The 17,056-nt window shown below is 48.1% G+C and overlaps 1 protein-coding gene across 1 annotated transcript in view; it reads left to right on the plus strand.

The window, feature by feature from the left end:
• The first annotated feature begins 8,639 nt into the window (after positions 1–8,639).
• The window catches only part of MAP2K3 (mitogen-activated protein kinase kinase 3), a 66,787-nt gene continuing 58,370 nt past the window's right edge, over positions 8,640–17,056 (plus strand). Inside the window, exon 1 of the mRNA XM_053365535.1 lies at positions 8,640–8,927. Within this exon, the coding sequence (XP_053221510.1) occupies positions 8,912–8,927 (16 nt within the window). The 5' untranslated portion in view covers positions 8,640–8,911. The remainder of the gene's footprint in view (positions 8,928–17,056) is intronic.

Genomic DNA, 17,056 nt, shown 5'->3' on the forward strand with positions numbered 1-17,056 from the left:
TCACAGGCAGAGGGCCTTCTCGGTAGTGGCACCCGCCCTGTGGAACGCCCTCCCACCAGATGTCAAAGAGAAAAACAACTACCAGACTTTTACAAGACATCTGAAGGCAGCCCTGTTTGGGGAAACTTTTAATGTTTAACAGACCATTGTGTTTTAATATTTTGTTGGCAGCCGCCCAGAGTGGCTGGGGAAACCCAGCCAGATGGGCGGGGTATAAATAAATTGTTGTTGTTGTTTACTCTGACTCCAGCATGCTCCCACAACTGGAGTTTGTAGCTGAGTACACATGATGTGAGCCGCACAATCCATATGCACCCTGTATTTCCTGAGAAGTGATCAGGTTTGTTGAAATTTCCCACAAACCAGCTTAAACACAAGTTGAAAATGCAAGCCACAGATAAGCTGAAGTGTGTACAGTTTGGACTCCCATTGCACATGTGCAAACGACAGCTTCCTAGAATAGGATTTCAGAGGAGTTGCAGGCACAAAGAAACAAATCAGGTAATGTACCCAGGTCAGGGCCCAAACCTGAGTCCTAAGGGCAGCTCCTGGGGATGTCATGGGGATGGGCCCTGGAGACGGAGGTTAATTGGGAGAGGGGAGCAGAGGAAGGCATACCCCCCAGCGTGTACACGCTATAATTTGTAGCCAGTTTCTGGGCTGAAGCTTGCAAGCTGCATGCACCACTTTCTTAATAAAGTCACTCTTGGAGATTCAAGCCCTTCACCTGCCACCTGGAGGGAGCCAGGTGGACCTGAAGACTTCAGTTCAGACCTGGAGGGCTGGCAGCCCTAGGTACAGCAAGTGCAAATGTAACTTGAAATGCAGGGGTGGGGACAGCAGACAGACGACCTCGCTGTGTTTTAAGCTGCTAATGTGTACACATGCCAAGTCACTTGCTGCCTCGCTTTCCTAAAGAGGCACTCGGCCAGCCTCTTGCCTCTCATTGTGTGTCTGTTGTGTGCATTCTTTGGAGAGGGCCCTTGACAGCAAAGAATTTCTGGAATGGAAGTGGGTGGGGAATATGAAAACCACCCAGTATGTGCCGTGCTATTTACTCATGCAGCTCATTTACGAGTCCTTTTCCTGCAAGGCCACCTGACCTTCTCCCTGCTCCTGTTAAATCACAAACAAGGGAAGGTTCTGTTGGCTGCATCTCAAGGAAGCATGAATGACGTGTGGGCATGTTTTTCAAGCTCAGGGTGGAAGGGGGAGACGGAGGAGCAATTTTGTCTTCTCCTGAGTCGTCACACACAAACACTCAAAGGCTGGCAGTGTAGGAACGTAGAGCTTATTTATAACCTAAGCCTCATATCAAAGCCTTTCTGGGGATGGTCATAGTATGATGTTGGAACACCTGCTTTGCATGCAGAAGGTCCATGGTTTCGTCCCTGGCATCTCCAGGTAGGACTGGAAAATACTCTGGAGAGCCATTGCATAAAATACTGACCTTAGAGGAACCAGTTGGTTGACCTGGTATAAGGCAGCTTCCTAAGTAGAAGTCCAAATGCAACCTGGGCTGGTGCCAACACCTGCCCTCCTTGATCAGCTGACTGGGTGTCAGGAGCCAGAGTCACATGACCAGCAATAAAAAACATGGTGTCAGTGCTCTTCACTCTTCACAGAGCAGGCCTAGTGATCCTAGCATCTCTTCCCAGTAGGTCTTGCTCCAGTGAAGCAGTTGCAAGGACTGAAGGTCCCTGCCTTTCCCCCACTCTGCAAGACTCCTCCCCTCCAGGGTCTTTCCCAAGCAGTCTCCCTGCTTGGAACTCCCTGGATTCTTCAGGGAGAATCCTGCCCCATCACTGCCTCTTGTCCCCTCTCCAGCCCTCCTCTTCGGCCTCTGAGTCTGGGTTTGCAGATGTTCTTGAACCACAACTCCCATCATCCCTGACCGCTGGCCATGCTGGCCAGGAATGATGGGAGTTGTAGTCCAACAAACACCTGGGAACCCAAGTTTGAGGAAGGCTGACCTAATGCCTCACTAGGAAGCACCTTGGCTGTCTTGAAACTCACAGCTCAAACAAGTCCCATGCCACCTTGTGATTAAACCATCAAACGACACTATCTGTGCAACACCCAAGACTTCTATGCCGCTGGTGAGTTAAGCTTAGGATCCATCACAGGTGGTGAACATTCTTTCCCTCAGGCTCATGCCCAAAGCATAATGAAGACCCCATCAAACTATACTTTCAAAACAGTAACATTCCACTTTAAACAGTCATGACTTCCCTCAAAGAATCCTGGGAGGTGTAGTTTGTTAACAAGGCTGGCCCAGGGCACTTTGGTGCCTGAAATGAACCACAGTACAGTGGTACCTCAGGTTATATACACTTCAGGTTGCAGACTCCGCTAACCCAGAAATAGTGCTTCAGGTTAAGAACTTTGCTTCAGAATGAGAACAGAAATCATGCTCCCGTGGTGCGTCAGCAGCGGGAGGCCCCATTAGCTAAAGTGGTGCTTCAGATTAAGAACAGTTTCAGGTTAAGAACGGACCTCTGGAACGAATTAAGTACTTAACCCGAGGTACCACTGTACAGGCAACTCCCCCTTTGCACACGTTTGACATGTACGCAATTGCCAACATGTGCACCGTTTTTCGGCCCTGAAACAGAGTGAGCCATGACCTGCATAGCACCCCACCAGGGAACAAGGGGGTGAATGAAGATCTACACCGGGAACAAGGGCGAGAATAAAATCAGCTTTACCTGATGGTTGAAGTGGGAATCAAAAGTGTTGTGGGTGGTGAGGAAGGGGCTTGCTCGGAATCACGCCCCCAGCCCCCAGAGGGCAGCCCCTGCCATTTACTCCCCGTGGCAGGAGGAGAACAGCGGCACCTATTTGCCAAGAGGCTGCTGTAGAGGCGGAATGGCGGGGGCTGCTGAGCAGCCCCCAAGGAGTGAGGGGCAGTTGTCATGCTGCTTTTACAGCAGTGGAGGCAGCAGCTGGCAATGTGTTCCTTGGAGGCTGGCTCTGCCGCCCCTGTGGATCCTGCCGCCCAAGGCAGTCACCTCACCTTGCCTAATTGGTGGGCCACCCCTGTTCTGTTAAGGGGGGCTGAGAGCCATTAGGAGACCCCCTAACTCCCCTTCCCAGAATGGTTTAATGATCAATCCCTCTTGCCAGGGAACTCAGGGAATTGTAGCTCTGGGAGGGGGATAGGGGTCTCCTAGGGTTGCCATATGTCTGGGAAAACCTGGGCATACCCTCTGATTGGGGGCCAACATGCCCATCCGGGTGGATGTTTACATTTCAATGGAAATGTCCTGGGTTTTGGAGGGCTCAGGTTCGGGCTCGGGTTGCTCTGCACATCATGGCCATTGGCAGCCAAAGAGGTGCACGGGCGCAGCAAGGGCGGTTCTTCAAGATATGGCAATCCCATGACCTAACAATGCTCAGTCACCCTTAACAAACTACAGTTCCCAGGACTCGGGGGGGGGGCATTACCATTTAAAGCGATCTAATATTGCTTTAAAGCAGGCTTTCTCAAACTCGGATGTTTTGAGACTACAATTTCCACCATCCCTGACCACTGGTCCTGCTAGCTAGGGATTATGGGAGTTGTAGGCCAAAAACATGTGGAGGGCTGAAGTTGAGGAAGCCTGCTTTAAATGTACAGTGGTTCTTGGAGGAAAAGGGTGGGATGGGACTGCAACAAATGAACAATAAAGTAAATAAAAGAGGCATCTCTTTTACCATGTTATCTATATTATATGCTTAGCCCTTTCGCTGCAGGAAGTTGTGGTGGGATTCTCAGGAGTGAACCAAAGTGGGGGATTCCTCCCAGTAAAGATACCTCAGTTTCAGAGAAGGGACCTTCCTCAGGACCACAGCAAGGTGCAAATGGGTTAAACTCCCCTGCTACCTGCTTACTTGCTGCAGTCCAGATACATGTCAAACCTTCCCTGCAGCAGAGGCTTTTTATAATTATTATTAGTGTATTTGCCTGTTAGGTGCAAAAGACACATTTAACATTGGTGGGAGCGGCCTGCAATCTCTCATTGTTTCCTCCCAGGTGGTGGGTACTCCTTTAGAATCATAGAATCATAGAATCGGAAGAGACCACAAGGGCCATCGAGTCCAACCCCCTGCCAAGCAGGAAACACCATCAGAGCACTCCTGACATATGGTTGTCAAGCCTCTGCTTAAAGACCTCCAAAGAAGGAGACTCCACCACACTCCTTGGCAGCAAATTCCACTGTCGAACAGCTCTTACTGTCAGGAAGTTCTTCCTAATGTTTAGGTGGAATCTTCTTTCTTGTAGTTTGGATCCATTGCTCCGTGTCCGCTTCTCTGGAGCAGCAGAAAACAACCTTTCTCCCTCCTCTATGTGACATCCTTTTATATATTTGAACATGGCTATCATATCACCCCTTAACCTCCTCTTCTCCAGGCTAAATATGCCCAGCTCCCTTAGCCGTTCCTCATAAGGCATCGTTTCCAGGCCTTTGACCATTTTGGTTGCCCTCCTCTGGACACGTTCCAGTTTGTCAGTGTCCTTCTTGAACTGTGGCGCCCAGAACTGGACACAGTACTCCAGGTGAGGTCTGACCAGAGCAGAATACAGTGGCACTATTACTTCCCTTGATCTAGATGCTATACTCCTATTGATGCAGCCCAGAATTGCATTGGCTTTTTTAGCTGCCGCGTCACACTGTTGGCTCATGTCAAGTTTGTGGTCAACCAAGACTCCTAGATCCTTTTCACATGTACTGCTCTCAAGCCAGGTGTCACCCATCTTGTATTTGTGCCTCTCATTTTTTTTGCCCAAGTGCAATACTTTACATTTCTCCCTGTTAAAATTCATCTTGTTTGTTTTGGCCCAGTTCTCTAATCTGTCAAGGTCGTTTTGAAGTGTGATCCTGTCCTTTGGGGTGTTAGCCACCCCTCCCAGTTTGGTGTCATCTGCAAATTTGATCAGGATGCCCTTGAGTCCATCATCCAAGTCGTTGATAAAGATGTTGAATAAGACCGGGCCCAAGACAGAACCCTGTGGCACCCCACTAGTCCCTCTTCTCCAGGATGAAGAGGAACCATTGATGAGCACCCTTTGGGTTCGGTCAGTCAGCCAGTTACAAATCCACTGAGTGGTAGCATAGTCAAGACCGCATTTTACCAGCTTCTTTACAAGAATATCATGGGGCACCTGACTATTGGTGATCACAGCATTTCTTTCTAGGTGCTCACAGACTGTTTGCTTAATGATCTGCTCCAGAATCTTCCCTGGTATTGATGTCAGACTGACTGGGCGGTAATTATTTGGGTCCTCTCTTTTCCCCTTTTTGAAAATAGGGACAACATTTGCCCTCCTCCAGTCTGCCGGGACTTCGCCTGTTTTCCAGGAATTCTCAAAGATGACTGCCAGTGGTTCTGAAATCACATCTGCCAGTTCTTTTAATACTCTTGGATGCAGTTCATCTGGCCCTGGAGACTTGAATACATCTAGACTAGCCAAGTATTCTTGTACTATCTCCTTAGTTATTCTGGGCTGTGTTTCCTCTGCTGAATCCTTTGCTCCAAATTCTTCAGGTCGGGCATTGTTTTCTTTATCGGAGAAGGCATTGAGGAGTTCAGCCCTTTCTGTGTCCCCTGTTTGCATTTCACCATCTTCTCCTCTGAGTGACCCCACTGCTTCTTTATTCTTCCTTTTGCTACGAACATACCCATAAAAGCCTTTTTTGTTGCTTTTAACCTCTCTAGCAAGCCTGAGTTCATTCTGTGCTTTAATCCATGGCACAGATTAGCAGCCTAACAGCTTCCTTTCCACACCTTCCTTTCCTACTGAAATGAATAACTTCTCCGCCCACGCACGCTGTCCTAACATCTCTCCGCCCTTTCATTCTTCTCATAAGGCTTCTCTTTTCCTGTCCACCTTCTTACCCAATTCCACCCTTCAAGATAAGAGGGAGTTAAGACACACACAGAGAGGCCAGATTGCATTTGGATCCCTATTCCCCCCCCCCCAGTGTATGTAGGGCAGGCATGGCCAAACTTGGCCCTCCAGCTGTTTTGGGACTACAATACCCATCATCCCTGACCACTGGTCCTGTCAGCTAGGGATGATGGGAGTTGTAGTCCCAAAACAGCTGGAGGGCCATGTTTGGCCATGCCTGGTGTAGGGTGTTGCCAGCTCAGGAGCACACCAAACCCTGAGATTTGAGATTTCAGGGCCCAAACATGAAGAAGAAGAAGAAGAAGAAGAAGAAGAAGAAGAAGAAGAAGAAGAAGAGAAGTTTGGATTTGATATCCCGCTTTATCACTACCCTAAGGCGTCTCAAAGCGGCTAACATTCTCCTTTCCCTTCCTCCCCCACAACAAACACTCTGTGAGGTGAGTGGGGCTGAGAGACTTCAGAGAAGTGTGACTAGCCCAAGGTCACCCAGCAGCTGCATGTGGAGGAGCGGGGAAGCGAACCCGGTTCACCAGATTACGAGTCCACTGCTCTTAACCACTACACCACACTGAGAGCTAGGGGTGGCCTCTGGTGATGCAGCAGCATAGCATGGGTTGCTGGGACCCAGGGTGGGCAAGTTGCAACCGCCACCTGAGCTCACCGCCACTGGAGCCTGCACAGGGGAGAGCCCAACCAGCCAATGCAACCTTTGGCAGGGAATCCCTCCAACATCCTCAGAGAGGAGCACTGGGCTGAGCTATGCTGGGGCCCCTCGCCTGCCTCATTCTGGGGTCCACACCTGCTCATCATGAACCTGAGTTGCTCCGCTGCCATTTCCAGAATGGGGCAGGGATCTCCATGGAAGCAGGCACCTGCGTGAGGACTCTTGGTTGTGCCCCCTTCTGCGGACTGCCCTTAGATCTATGGACACTGTTTTAATAAATAATAAAACACAGACCTACAATTCCCAGCACCCTGAACAAACTACAGTTCCCAGGATTCCCTGTGACTGCTAATGTGGCATAAAAGTGCTAAGGAACATGTGGCGTGGATGTGACTCTTGCCCGCCACACAATGTTAAGCTGGAACAAGAATCCCTTTTGATAACTCATCCTGCTCTGGAAGTTCCAGATTCCAAGCTTGGGTGGTTCTCCGCAGATAATGCTGCCACTTGTAGTTCCCTGGTTCACCACATGGGGCAGATTCCTGACGACAGCAATGTAGCACTTCTATGTTGAACGATGCACCGTACAAACATTTGGGTGAAACTCTTAATGGGCTGTTTTAATGCACTTTGGGATTATTTGGCTGTAGCCGGATGGGATGGGATACACATGGTTATAATGTGGCTGAGTTCTGCAGCAGTTAGCTTTTATGGTGCCCCATGGTGATACATCTGGAGATAATACATTTTCCCTAAATACAAATTTCCCTAAATTCCCAAACTTCCCCACCCACACCCCCTCCACGGACCACATGAAAATTATGGATTTTTCTGACTCGGTGCAACAAGACAGCTAGCTTCCTGAGTTTTTTTTTAAAAAAAACAAACAAATCCCCTCCCAGAACACATTCTGTTCCTGTAATAGGAAAACACCATCACATAATTTGGGGTTGCCCTCTTCTCGACACTCATCGCAGAGATCTCCTAGGGACTGCTTTGCAGCTCAAAATATTGATTTACAAAGAGTCTGTCATCCAATATTTGTCGAGGGATGATACTACAAAGATTGTTTCGGGATACTTAGCCAAGATCTTTAAAGCTAAATCTAACATTTCCTGATTTATTCAGTGGTGGCTATCTAGTCTTTTATATATTGTATGTGTTTGGATTATCAAAGCATTTGGATGACTTTGGATGATTTTACTGTTTTAACTTATGCCAACGAAGGCTAGTAGCAGCAGCTAGCTTCCTGTTTTCCTGGCAGCCTCTTGCCAAACCTCAGAGGGCAAGGGCGCAGAAGAAGCAAGACCTCGGATGCTGAAACACAGCATGCCAGTGGTAACCCAGTGCAGGGAAACCAACTTTTATTTTGAAATCTTTTAAGATAACATTTTAGTTTTCTGTTATGTTGATTTGACTGTATGCTCTATATTTGACTTTCTTCAGATTGTTTTATTTATGTTTTATTGATTTAATATGCTGTAAACTGCTTTGCTGTAAACCACAGAGCCTAGGACTTGCCGATCAGAAGATTGGTGGTTCGAATCCCTGCGATGGGGTGAGCTCCCATTGCTCGGTCCCTGCTCCTGCCAACCTAGCAGTTCGAAAGCACATCAAAGTGCAAGTAGATAAATAGGTACTGCTCCGGCGGGAAGGTAAACGGCGTTTCCGTGCGCTGCTCTGGTTCACCAGAAGTGGCTTAGTCATGCTGGCCACATGACCCGGAAGCTGTACACTGGCTCCCTCGGCCAATAAAGTGAGATGAGCGCCGCAACCCCAGAGTCGGCCACGACTGGACCTAATGGTCAGGGGTCCCTTTACCTTTACCTAAACCGGTTTGAGATTTTTCTTAAAAATATAAAGTGGTACAGAAATTAAAAAAAAAAAAAAACCCTTGCAGGGGAAGAAGGTGATGAGGATTCCTGGGGCACCCAGAGCGCCTTCCGCCTTGTGCATAGATCAGAGCTTCTCCACCGCGCAGCAGCCGGTGACTGGGATTCCCTGCAGGGCTACCTGCGTATAAAAGGTAGAGCAGGGAAGGAGGCGTGGTCTAGCACAACCACGCCCCCTTCAGAGAAGGCAGCCAATGCGGGGGGCAGAACGGATGGTCCTGGGCGGGGCCGGGGCTCCTTTTATGCAAACGCCTCGCCGCCCCTCCTGCAGAGGCTGTTGCGCTTGATCCCCGCGAAGGCTGCGAGGCTGTTTGGACATGTCCTGGGTGCTGCCGGCGCGCGCCCTGCCCCGACGTCTCCCGCTGCCTCACCTGGGCGCCTAGCCGGATCTTCATCGGGCGGAACCCGCCAGGAAGCAGCGCTCTCTCTCCTCCGTCGATCCACGCAGCCAGAGAGAGAGCCATGTCCCTTCCGAAAGGTAAGAGAGGGATCTCGCGTGGGTTGCGCGAGTGGCAAGAGGCTCTTTTGCGCCCCAGGCAAAGGCCAACTGCTCGCACCCCCGCGCTCCACCCCAATGCAAACTTCGGTGTTCAGAAACGGATGGCAGGAAACGCACAACGCTCGAAACCGCCAAAAAAATTAATTTTTTTTGCAAGGATAAGCAATGCAAGAGCTCTTGCTGATCTCTCCCAAATGCGAAATGTTTGAGCGCACAAGTCGAATGAAATAATCTTGTGACTATAAATCTGGCCTAACGATAGCTCTGGCGCTCCGAGAGCGGGATCTTCCTGATTTTGCCCTCTTTAAAACCGAAAGGTGGTCACACTGTCTTTTTTATTATCTCTTACTGTTTTGTTTAACCGTTTTTAAAACGAGTTTTGAATTCATTGGTGAGAATGAGATCGGTTGTCCCTGAACTTCCTTGAATGCGTTTTATTTTCCGTCCTCATTATGCCAGTGCAATGTCTTGAGAACAGTTTTGAAAGGCAATTTGCCAGTACTATTAATTAGGTGATTATTAATGGTTTTGTAGTACAGTAATATCTGGAAGGTGGCTTGCCAGTAGCGTGATTGGTGCGGAATCGGAATCACCGCTTTAGGTGTCAAATCTGAGTGTATTTTTCAGTCCAAAATTGTATCGAGGTCTCTGTAATCCACTGTGGGTGCAAACAGGTGTGCCAGGTGTGCACCCACAGTGGATTACACAGTGGATTGTATTTTATGATGGATGTATTCTTTTTTGTTTTGTGTGTGTGTTGTAAACTGCACTAGTGTGAAAGTGTTTAGTCGTTTAGTCGTGTAATCCCTGCTCTGCGCAGTGTGTTGCATTGGACAAGGAATACCGCTTTTCTGGTAAGTTATTCAAAAGCGGAGTGATGCTAGACATCTTTTTGAATAAAGAAAATAAACAGGGCACTGATTCAGCTAAAGACTTGTAGAACGTCATGGAATATTGGTGGCACATAGCCTTCCTTCTCCCTACCCCAAACTTACCCCGAGTTATATATTTTGGGGTCACATTAGTGTGCGAGGGTCATTCAACATAGTGAAGAAATGGAATTTGAAAAGGTGCTTCTGTATAAAATTTTGTATGGGCGATATTTATTTATTTGGAAGTTTGCATCCTGCCTTTCTTTGAGAAATAGACTTGATGTAGCTTACAAAAGAAAGAAAAAAGGCATAAAATGTTAATGAAACAGCTCGGATGGCTAAGAAACAAGTTCACGGCTTAAACCTAAGAGCCGGGTTTGAAAAACCAGTTAAGCATAAAAATACAGACGTTGCTAAATTATTGGTGAAATTAAAAACAGCTTGTCTGAAACTTGACAGAGGGAGCCAAACAATCCTCTCTATAACATGTAAATTATTACATTTATCTCCCCCAGTTCCTTCAAGGAGCTCAAGGTGGTGTATGCTGTTTTGTGTTATAAGTAATGCATATCTTATAAATGTGTGTGTTGTCTTTATCTGTGCATATAAACATGAGGGGCAGTGTGGTGCAGCGGTTAGAGCATTGGCACACCGCAAGGCTCTTTGTGCCTGGCCTTGCAGGGTTGTTGTGAAGATAAAGTGGGTGAGTTGAGTTCCTTAAGAGGCTGGGTGGCATAATGATGGTATAAGGTACAAACGTATGGAGAAATCAGAAGGCCTTGCTTGCCCTTATGAGCTTCACAGGCAGTTCTTTCTACAGATGTTTCATATTTCTGCTCTTATCATCACAGGCTGCGTGAGCTTCACTCTGTGTCATGCAGCAGCTCTGAGCTGTAACTCAGCCTTGGTGGGATGGGCAGATAGTGTCATGCTTTTGTTTTGGAACACTTGCTCACGTTTCTGTTTCCAAATCTCGGTCCTCTTTGCGTGGGATCTGGCTGCTTGTTCTCGACTGCCTGAACTCTGTCTAAGGGGCAAGATATTGCACAGCTCCTGTGGTCCTCGCCGCACGTCAGAGGACGCAGGGCAGAATAAGAGTCCTGCTGGGGAAAGGTCCTAGCTCACTGGTAGAGCTTCCGCCTTGCATGCAGAAGGTCACAGGTTCAGTTCCTGGCCAGGTAGGGTTGGGAATGTTGCCTGCCAGTGTGGTGTAGTGGTTTAGAGCGGTAGTCTCGTAATCTGGGGAACCGGGTTCGATTCCCCGCTCCTCCACATGCAGCTGCTGGGTGACCTTGGGCCAGTCACACTCCTTTGAAGTCTCTCAGTCCCACTCACCTCACAGAGCGTTTGTTGTGGGGGAGGAAGGGAAAGGAGAATGTTAGCCGCTTTGAGACTCCTTAAAGGGAGTGAAAGGCGGGATATCAAATCCAAACTCTTCTTCTTCAGCCTGAATCCCTGGAGAGGTGTTGCTGGTAATTGTAGACCAGCAATGTCCAACTGGGCGACCACGATCGACAGGTAGATCGCCAGGGTTATCCAGGTCGATTGCAGGAGTTAAAAAAAAAGATTGCCTAGTTGCTCCTGAGCAATGGCGACGCATCCTGCCCCTCCTGGCGCTGCTGTGAAAGCTTTAACTCCCTTAGTTGGCGGCAGAGTGGGAGAAGGAGTGAGGTCCGTGGACTGTTGTGTGATTGATGGTCTTGACACCTTTCCCCCAAAAAGCTCAACTCTGGTCTCTTCCCCTAAGGAAAGCTCAACAGTTGTGGGCAATGACAATGAGTAGATCACATTATACTGGGAGTAGATCGCAGTCTCTATAGAGTTGGATGTGTCTGTTGTGGACGATAGATGTAGCTGGACCTGATCTGGTCTGATCTGGTATTAGGCAGCCTCCTTTCCTGCTAGGAGTCAGTGGCTGCAGGATGCAGTGGCTAGCAGCAGTACAGAGATAGAGGGCAAGATTCAGTCTGAATTCTTGCCACTGGCAATGAGGGATATAGGGAGATGCCTTAAAAGCCCCCAGCATGAACACAAGTACCCCTGTGGCTCTGCAGAGGTGGAGTCTGTGGCCCGTGTCTTCCCGTACTGGACAAGATCTTTATCAAACCCCTCTTAGTTGGAAGCTTCAGCTGCCCCAAAATGCTCCAGCCCGGCTGCTGACTGGCGCCTCTTCCAGACCGCATAGAATTGTAGAGCTGGAAGGGAGCGCACGTAGATAACCTCACCCAACCCCCTGCAATGCTGGAATCTTTTGCCCACTGTGCGGCTTGAACCCACAACCCTGAGATTAAGAGTCTCGTGCTGTACCAGCTGGGCTACCCCAGGTCATGAAAACAACTGCACAATTCAAAGTGTTGGTTATGACGTCTGAAGCCCTATATGACTTGGGCCCAGGCTTCCTGAGAGAATGTGCCTCCCTATACAGTGGTGCCTCAGGTTAAGTACTTAATTCGTTCCGGAGGTCTGTACTTAACCTGAAACTGTTCTTAACCTGAAGCACCCCTTTAGCTAATGGGGCCTCCCGCTGCCATTGTGCCGCTGGAGCACGATTTCTGTTCTCATCCTGAAGCAAAGTTCTTAACCTGAAGCACTATTTCTGGGTTAGCAGAGGCTGTAACCTGAAGCGTATGTAACCCGAGGTACCACTGTATATGAACCTGCCTGGGTGCTAGGATCCTCGGTCGACCACCTTCTGTCAGTCCCATGAGCATCGGAAGCGCATGGTCGGCGGTGGCACGAAAGGGAGCCTTTTCCCGTGGCCGCAACTTGGTGGAATTCCTTCCCAGGAGAGGTTAGACTGGCTCCCTCCTTGGCAGGCTGAGACTGACTTATTCAGATGGCCCCAGTGTCCAAAATTAGTTAGGCGCCAGGTGCATTTTGCCATCCAGCAGCCATTTATGTGATGGGTGGTGGGCAGTCCTAATGGAGGTGTGGGCTTTGGTCCTGAGGACATGAAATGGACAGACATTTCAAGATGCTATAAGATTATTTAGATTATTCATTCCTTTAGTCCGGGTTGGAGCATGGCCTGAGGGAGGGTCCCAAGGGCCAGAGAAACAGGTTGGGGGGGGCGTCATTTATTTCCTGGGACTGAGGTTCAGCATCCTTTTCCTGCACCTAGAATTTCCAAGGCTCCTGAAGTGGTTTAATTCTAGTTTTTTGGGGGGTGGGGTGGGAGAGGGGAAGGCAGCAAAATTTGGAAAACAGCTTGGTTTGCAGTTAATTAACATTGCAGTTAATTGTACCAAAAACACATACTGGCCTGCAATCCCGTGCCCATCAAATAAACCCCATTGAGCACAGTGGGAATTGTAAGCGCATGAATATGGAATTGTGTTTGACACTTTTGACCAGGCAGCACACCTGAGCTGTGTGTGCCTATGTGTGTTCTGCTTAAGATAAAAATAAAAAATTTAAATACAAGGGAATGTCCCTTTCTGGGATTACAGTTGGAACAAGAATGCTTCGTTATTTGTTAATTCCCCACATCAAAGGCCGGGGAACCCTTTTAAGTACTCTGTTAATGACTACTGGGGTATGGCCCGCACGTTGTTTGCATAGTTAGGCATAATAGAGTAATTACTACTTGCGTAACTGGCAAGGAGAGAGAGAGAGAGAGAGAGAGAGAGAGAGAGAGAGAGAGAGAGCTAGATACCGAAATGTTCTTTGCGTTTCGGTGTTCTCATTTGCCAGACTTGCTTTATGGCAGGCTCGTAAATAGCTGCTTGCCTGATTTGCCTGCGGTGGGTAAGAATCCCTTGCCTGCAAATGAACTGGGAGAATTTTGAAAATTGGAGGACAGTTGTCCATCACTGACTAACATAGGTATGTGCAGGCAGGCAGGCATTGTTTTTCTGGTTGGGCTAAGTAACTTTGGTCCAAGGGTGAGGAACCTGCGGGCCTCTCCAGATGTTGATGGACTCCAGCTCCCACAATCCCTGACCATTGGCCATGTTGCCTGGGGCTGATGGGAATTGGAGTCCAGGAACATCTGGAGCAGAGCTTTCCAAACTGTGTGTCAGGACATGTCAGTGTGTTCTAGGTGTGTCACGCTCCCTGCACTCCTCCCGGGGCTGGAAAGGGGTTAGTTTAACCTCCAGTTTGCTAGAAAAACTGAATTATTGTGTTGCAAAATGATGCACATCTAAAAAGTGTGTCACCAACACGAAAAGTTTAGAAAGCTCTGACCTGGAGGGTCATAATTTCCTCATCCCTGTATTAATGGACTTAATGTTCTACCACTGAGCTACAGTCTTGTGGAACAGAGTTTTGCTGGAGACAGCCAGAAGCTTTTGGAAATGCCTCAAAAGCTGGTGTGATAAAAGCAAGCGGTTGCTGTGTTGTAAAAATCAGTCCTTAATATCCTTTCGGCACATACTTGGAGGCCTGTCATCGCCCACTTCCCTTTTGGCACGTTTGCAGAAATCTCTTTGGCGGGTCAGAATGCCCAAAGGTGACACAGGAAGTCACTTAATGAAGTGGGCTAATTTATTTGGACCATTTTTAAAAAAACAAACCCTCTAAACGACTCCAAAACCACTTTGTATTATGTGGGTTTTTAAATAAGTCGGAAATGGAAAGCTGTAGGGTCATTGTGCCATTTATTTTTTTAAAGGTGTGTGTATCTGCTTATCTTACTTGCCAAACTGCAAAATGAACAGAAAGTGGTTTGCAGCAATAGAATATTTGGTCAATATATTAAAAACTATACATTCAGGTTACCAGACCTCCAGTTCTGACCAGCCTCCAGGTTTGCCTTCCCCTGACAGGTAGACGGCTTGAATCTTCAGGTGGGTGAGAATGCCTTTGATAGACTAAAAGAATATTAAGAAGATTATGCATGTTTGCGAGCGTTAGCCTGGCAGGACTTGGCTGCAAATTATAGCGCAGAACCTCTGGGAGACCTGTCCTCCTCTGCTCCCCTCTCCCAATTAACCTCCATCTCCAGGGCCTGTCCCTGTGACATCACCAAGTCTCAGGCTTGGGCCCTGAAATCTCAGGATCTGGGATGCTCCTGATCTGGCAGTCCCATTAAAGATACATAAATCAGCAGTCGTGGAAGAGCATGATGAGCCCCAAGTAGAATTAAATGACAGAAATCCTGATGCAGGTGTCTCCCCACTGATGGGGGTTACATTCCCAGGTACCACACGTATACGTGAAATCGTATATAGTGGGGAACACCATCTAAAAAGCCGAACTCGGTCCAAAATCCACAAAAGCCCCCACCAAACTCCACCACAACAATTCCCTCCAAGCTCTAGCTCTCCACAGTCCTCAAATGTTGGTGCAAAGGCTCATGGGATTGCAAGCTGTTTCTGCTCTTTTTGCGCCATTTTTGCTATTTAAATCTATTTGTTTAAATATTTCCTGGCTCTGCACGTAGATGCGGTCACACGTGCGTCAAAATGCATGTAAGTGGGGAAAACATTTGGAAACCAAGCCGCAGCTTCCGATTGGCTGCAGGAAGTTTTTGCAGCCAATTGGAAGCCGCGTTGGACATTCGGGTTCCAAATAACGTTTGCAAACAGGAACACTCATTTCTGGGTCTGCGGCATTTGGGAGCCAAAGCGTTTGACTCACAAGGCGTTCACAAACCAAGGTACAACTGTATTAACATCACATACAAAAGCCACCTGCATGACCTTGTGTTAACCGAGCATATAAAGACATGCAACGACCTGGGCTGTTTCTCACATAAGCATGCAACAGGTTGTCAAAGAAAAGATGGCTGCCAGGGTGCTCTTTCTGTGAGCTAATCCATGGTCAGTCCTAGTTCAGGGGTGGGGAACCTGTGGCTTTCCTGGTGTTGCTGGATCAATATATTTCTGACCGTTGCCCAAGGGGCTGATGGGAATTGTTGTCAGTTACCATGCGTTCCTATATGTCTCTACTCAGAAGTAAGCCCCATTAATGGGATTGGGTTATTATTGGGTTAATGGAATAATAATGGAATAATGATGATGATGATAATAAATATAACAAGTATAATTATTATAAATAATAATAAAGGTAAAGGTACCCCTGCCCGTACGGGCTAGTCTTGCCAGACTCTGGGGTTGTGCGCCCATCTCACTCAAGAGGCCGGGAGCCAGTGCTGTCCGCAGACACTTCCGGGTCACGTGGCCAGCGGGACACGCTGCATCTGGCGAGCCAGCGCAGCACACGGAACGCCGTTTACCTTCCCGCTGGTAAGCGGTCCCTGTTTATCTACTTGCACCCGGGGGTGCTTTCGAACTGTTAGGTTGGCAGGCGCTGGGACCGAACGACGGGAGCGCACCCCGCCGCGGGGATTTGAACCGCCGACCATGCGATCGGCAAGTCCTAGGCGCTGAGGTTTTACCCACAGCGCCACCCGCGTCCTATAAATAATAATAGGTTAATGGAATTAATGGAAGTTTTTATAGGATTGCACTGAAAATGGACTTTATTGGATGCTCACCCATAAGAAAACACTACTTTGGGCTATTAGGATTAAAAGCCTTTAATAGATTCATATATTAATACAGCAAACTTCTTTTTATTATAAGTATCCGATCTTCATCACTTAAAGCAGCAGAATATTTTCTTGGAGAAGCAACATCACTGGATGTGATCAAAGTATGGTCCTTTCAACAGCTATTATCTATTAGCTTTGCATACTGTATCTTGTGCTGCTGCTTGCTTGCGTGTGTGTGTGTTTGCTTAACCTCATGTGGAAAGGATGCTGGGGAATTATCACCTGTGCAGGTGAGTGAGCCTGGAAGGCATCGCTGGCTTGTCAGGTGCCTTTACAGGTGAGCGTGATGACAAGGAACTTGAATAATCTTTTCAAAACATAGGAAGCTGCCTTACACCTGAGTCAGACCATTGGTCCATGTAGGTCAGTATTGTCTACACTGACTGGCAGGAGCCCTCAAGGGTTTCAGGCAAGAGTCTCTCCCAGCCCTATGTGGAGATGTCAGAGATTTAACCTGGGCCCCTTCTGCCTGCATAGCAAATGCTTTACTACAGAGCCCTACGGAGGGAAATTATATTTTCAACACAGTTGCTGGAAGTTTTGGGGTGAATTTGGAAAGTGGTTTTGTGTTAATTGTGTTTTTGGGGAGTACAGTGTTACCTTGGGTTAAGTACTTAATTCATTCCGGAGGTCCGTTCTTAACCTGAAACTGTTCTTAACCTGAAGCACCACTTTAGCTAATGGGGCCTCCTGCTGCTGCTGCGCCGCCAGAGCCCGATTTCTGTTCTTATCCTGAA

The sequence above is a fragment of the Podarcis raffonei genome, chromosome 14, assembly GCF_027172205.1.
Source record: "Podarcis raffonei isolate rPodRaf1 chromosome 14, rPodRaf1.pri, whole genome shotgun sequence".
Taxonomy (NCBI): domain Eukaryota; kingdom Metazoa; phylum Chordata; class Lepidosauria; order Squamata; family Lacertidae; genus Podarcis; species Podarcis raffonei.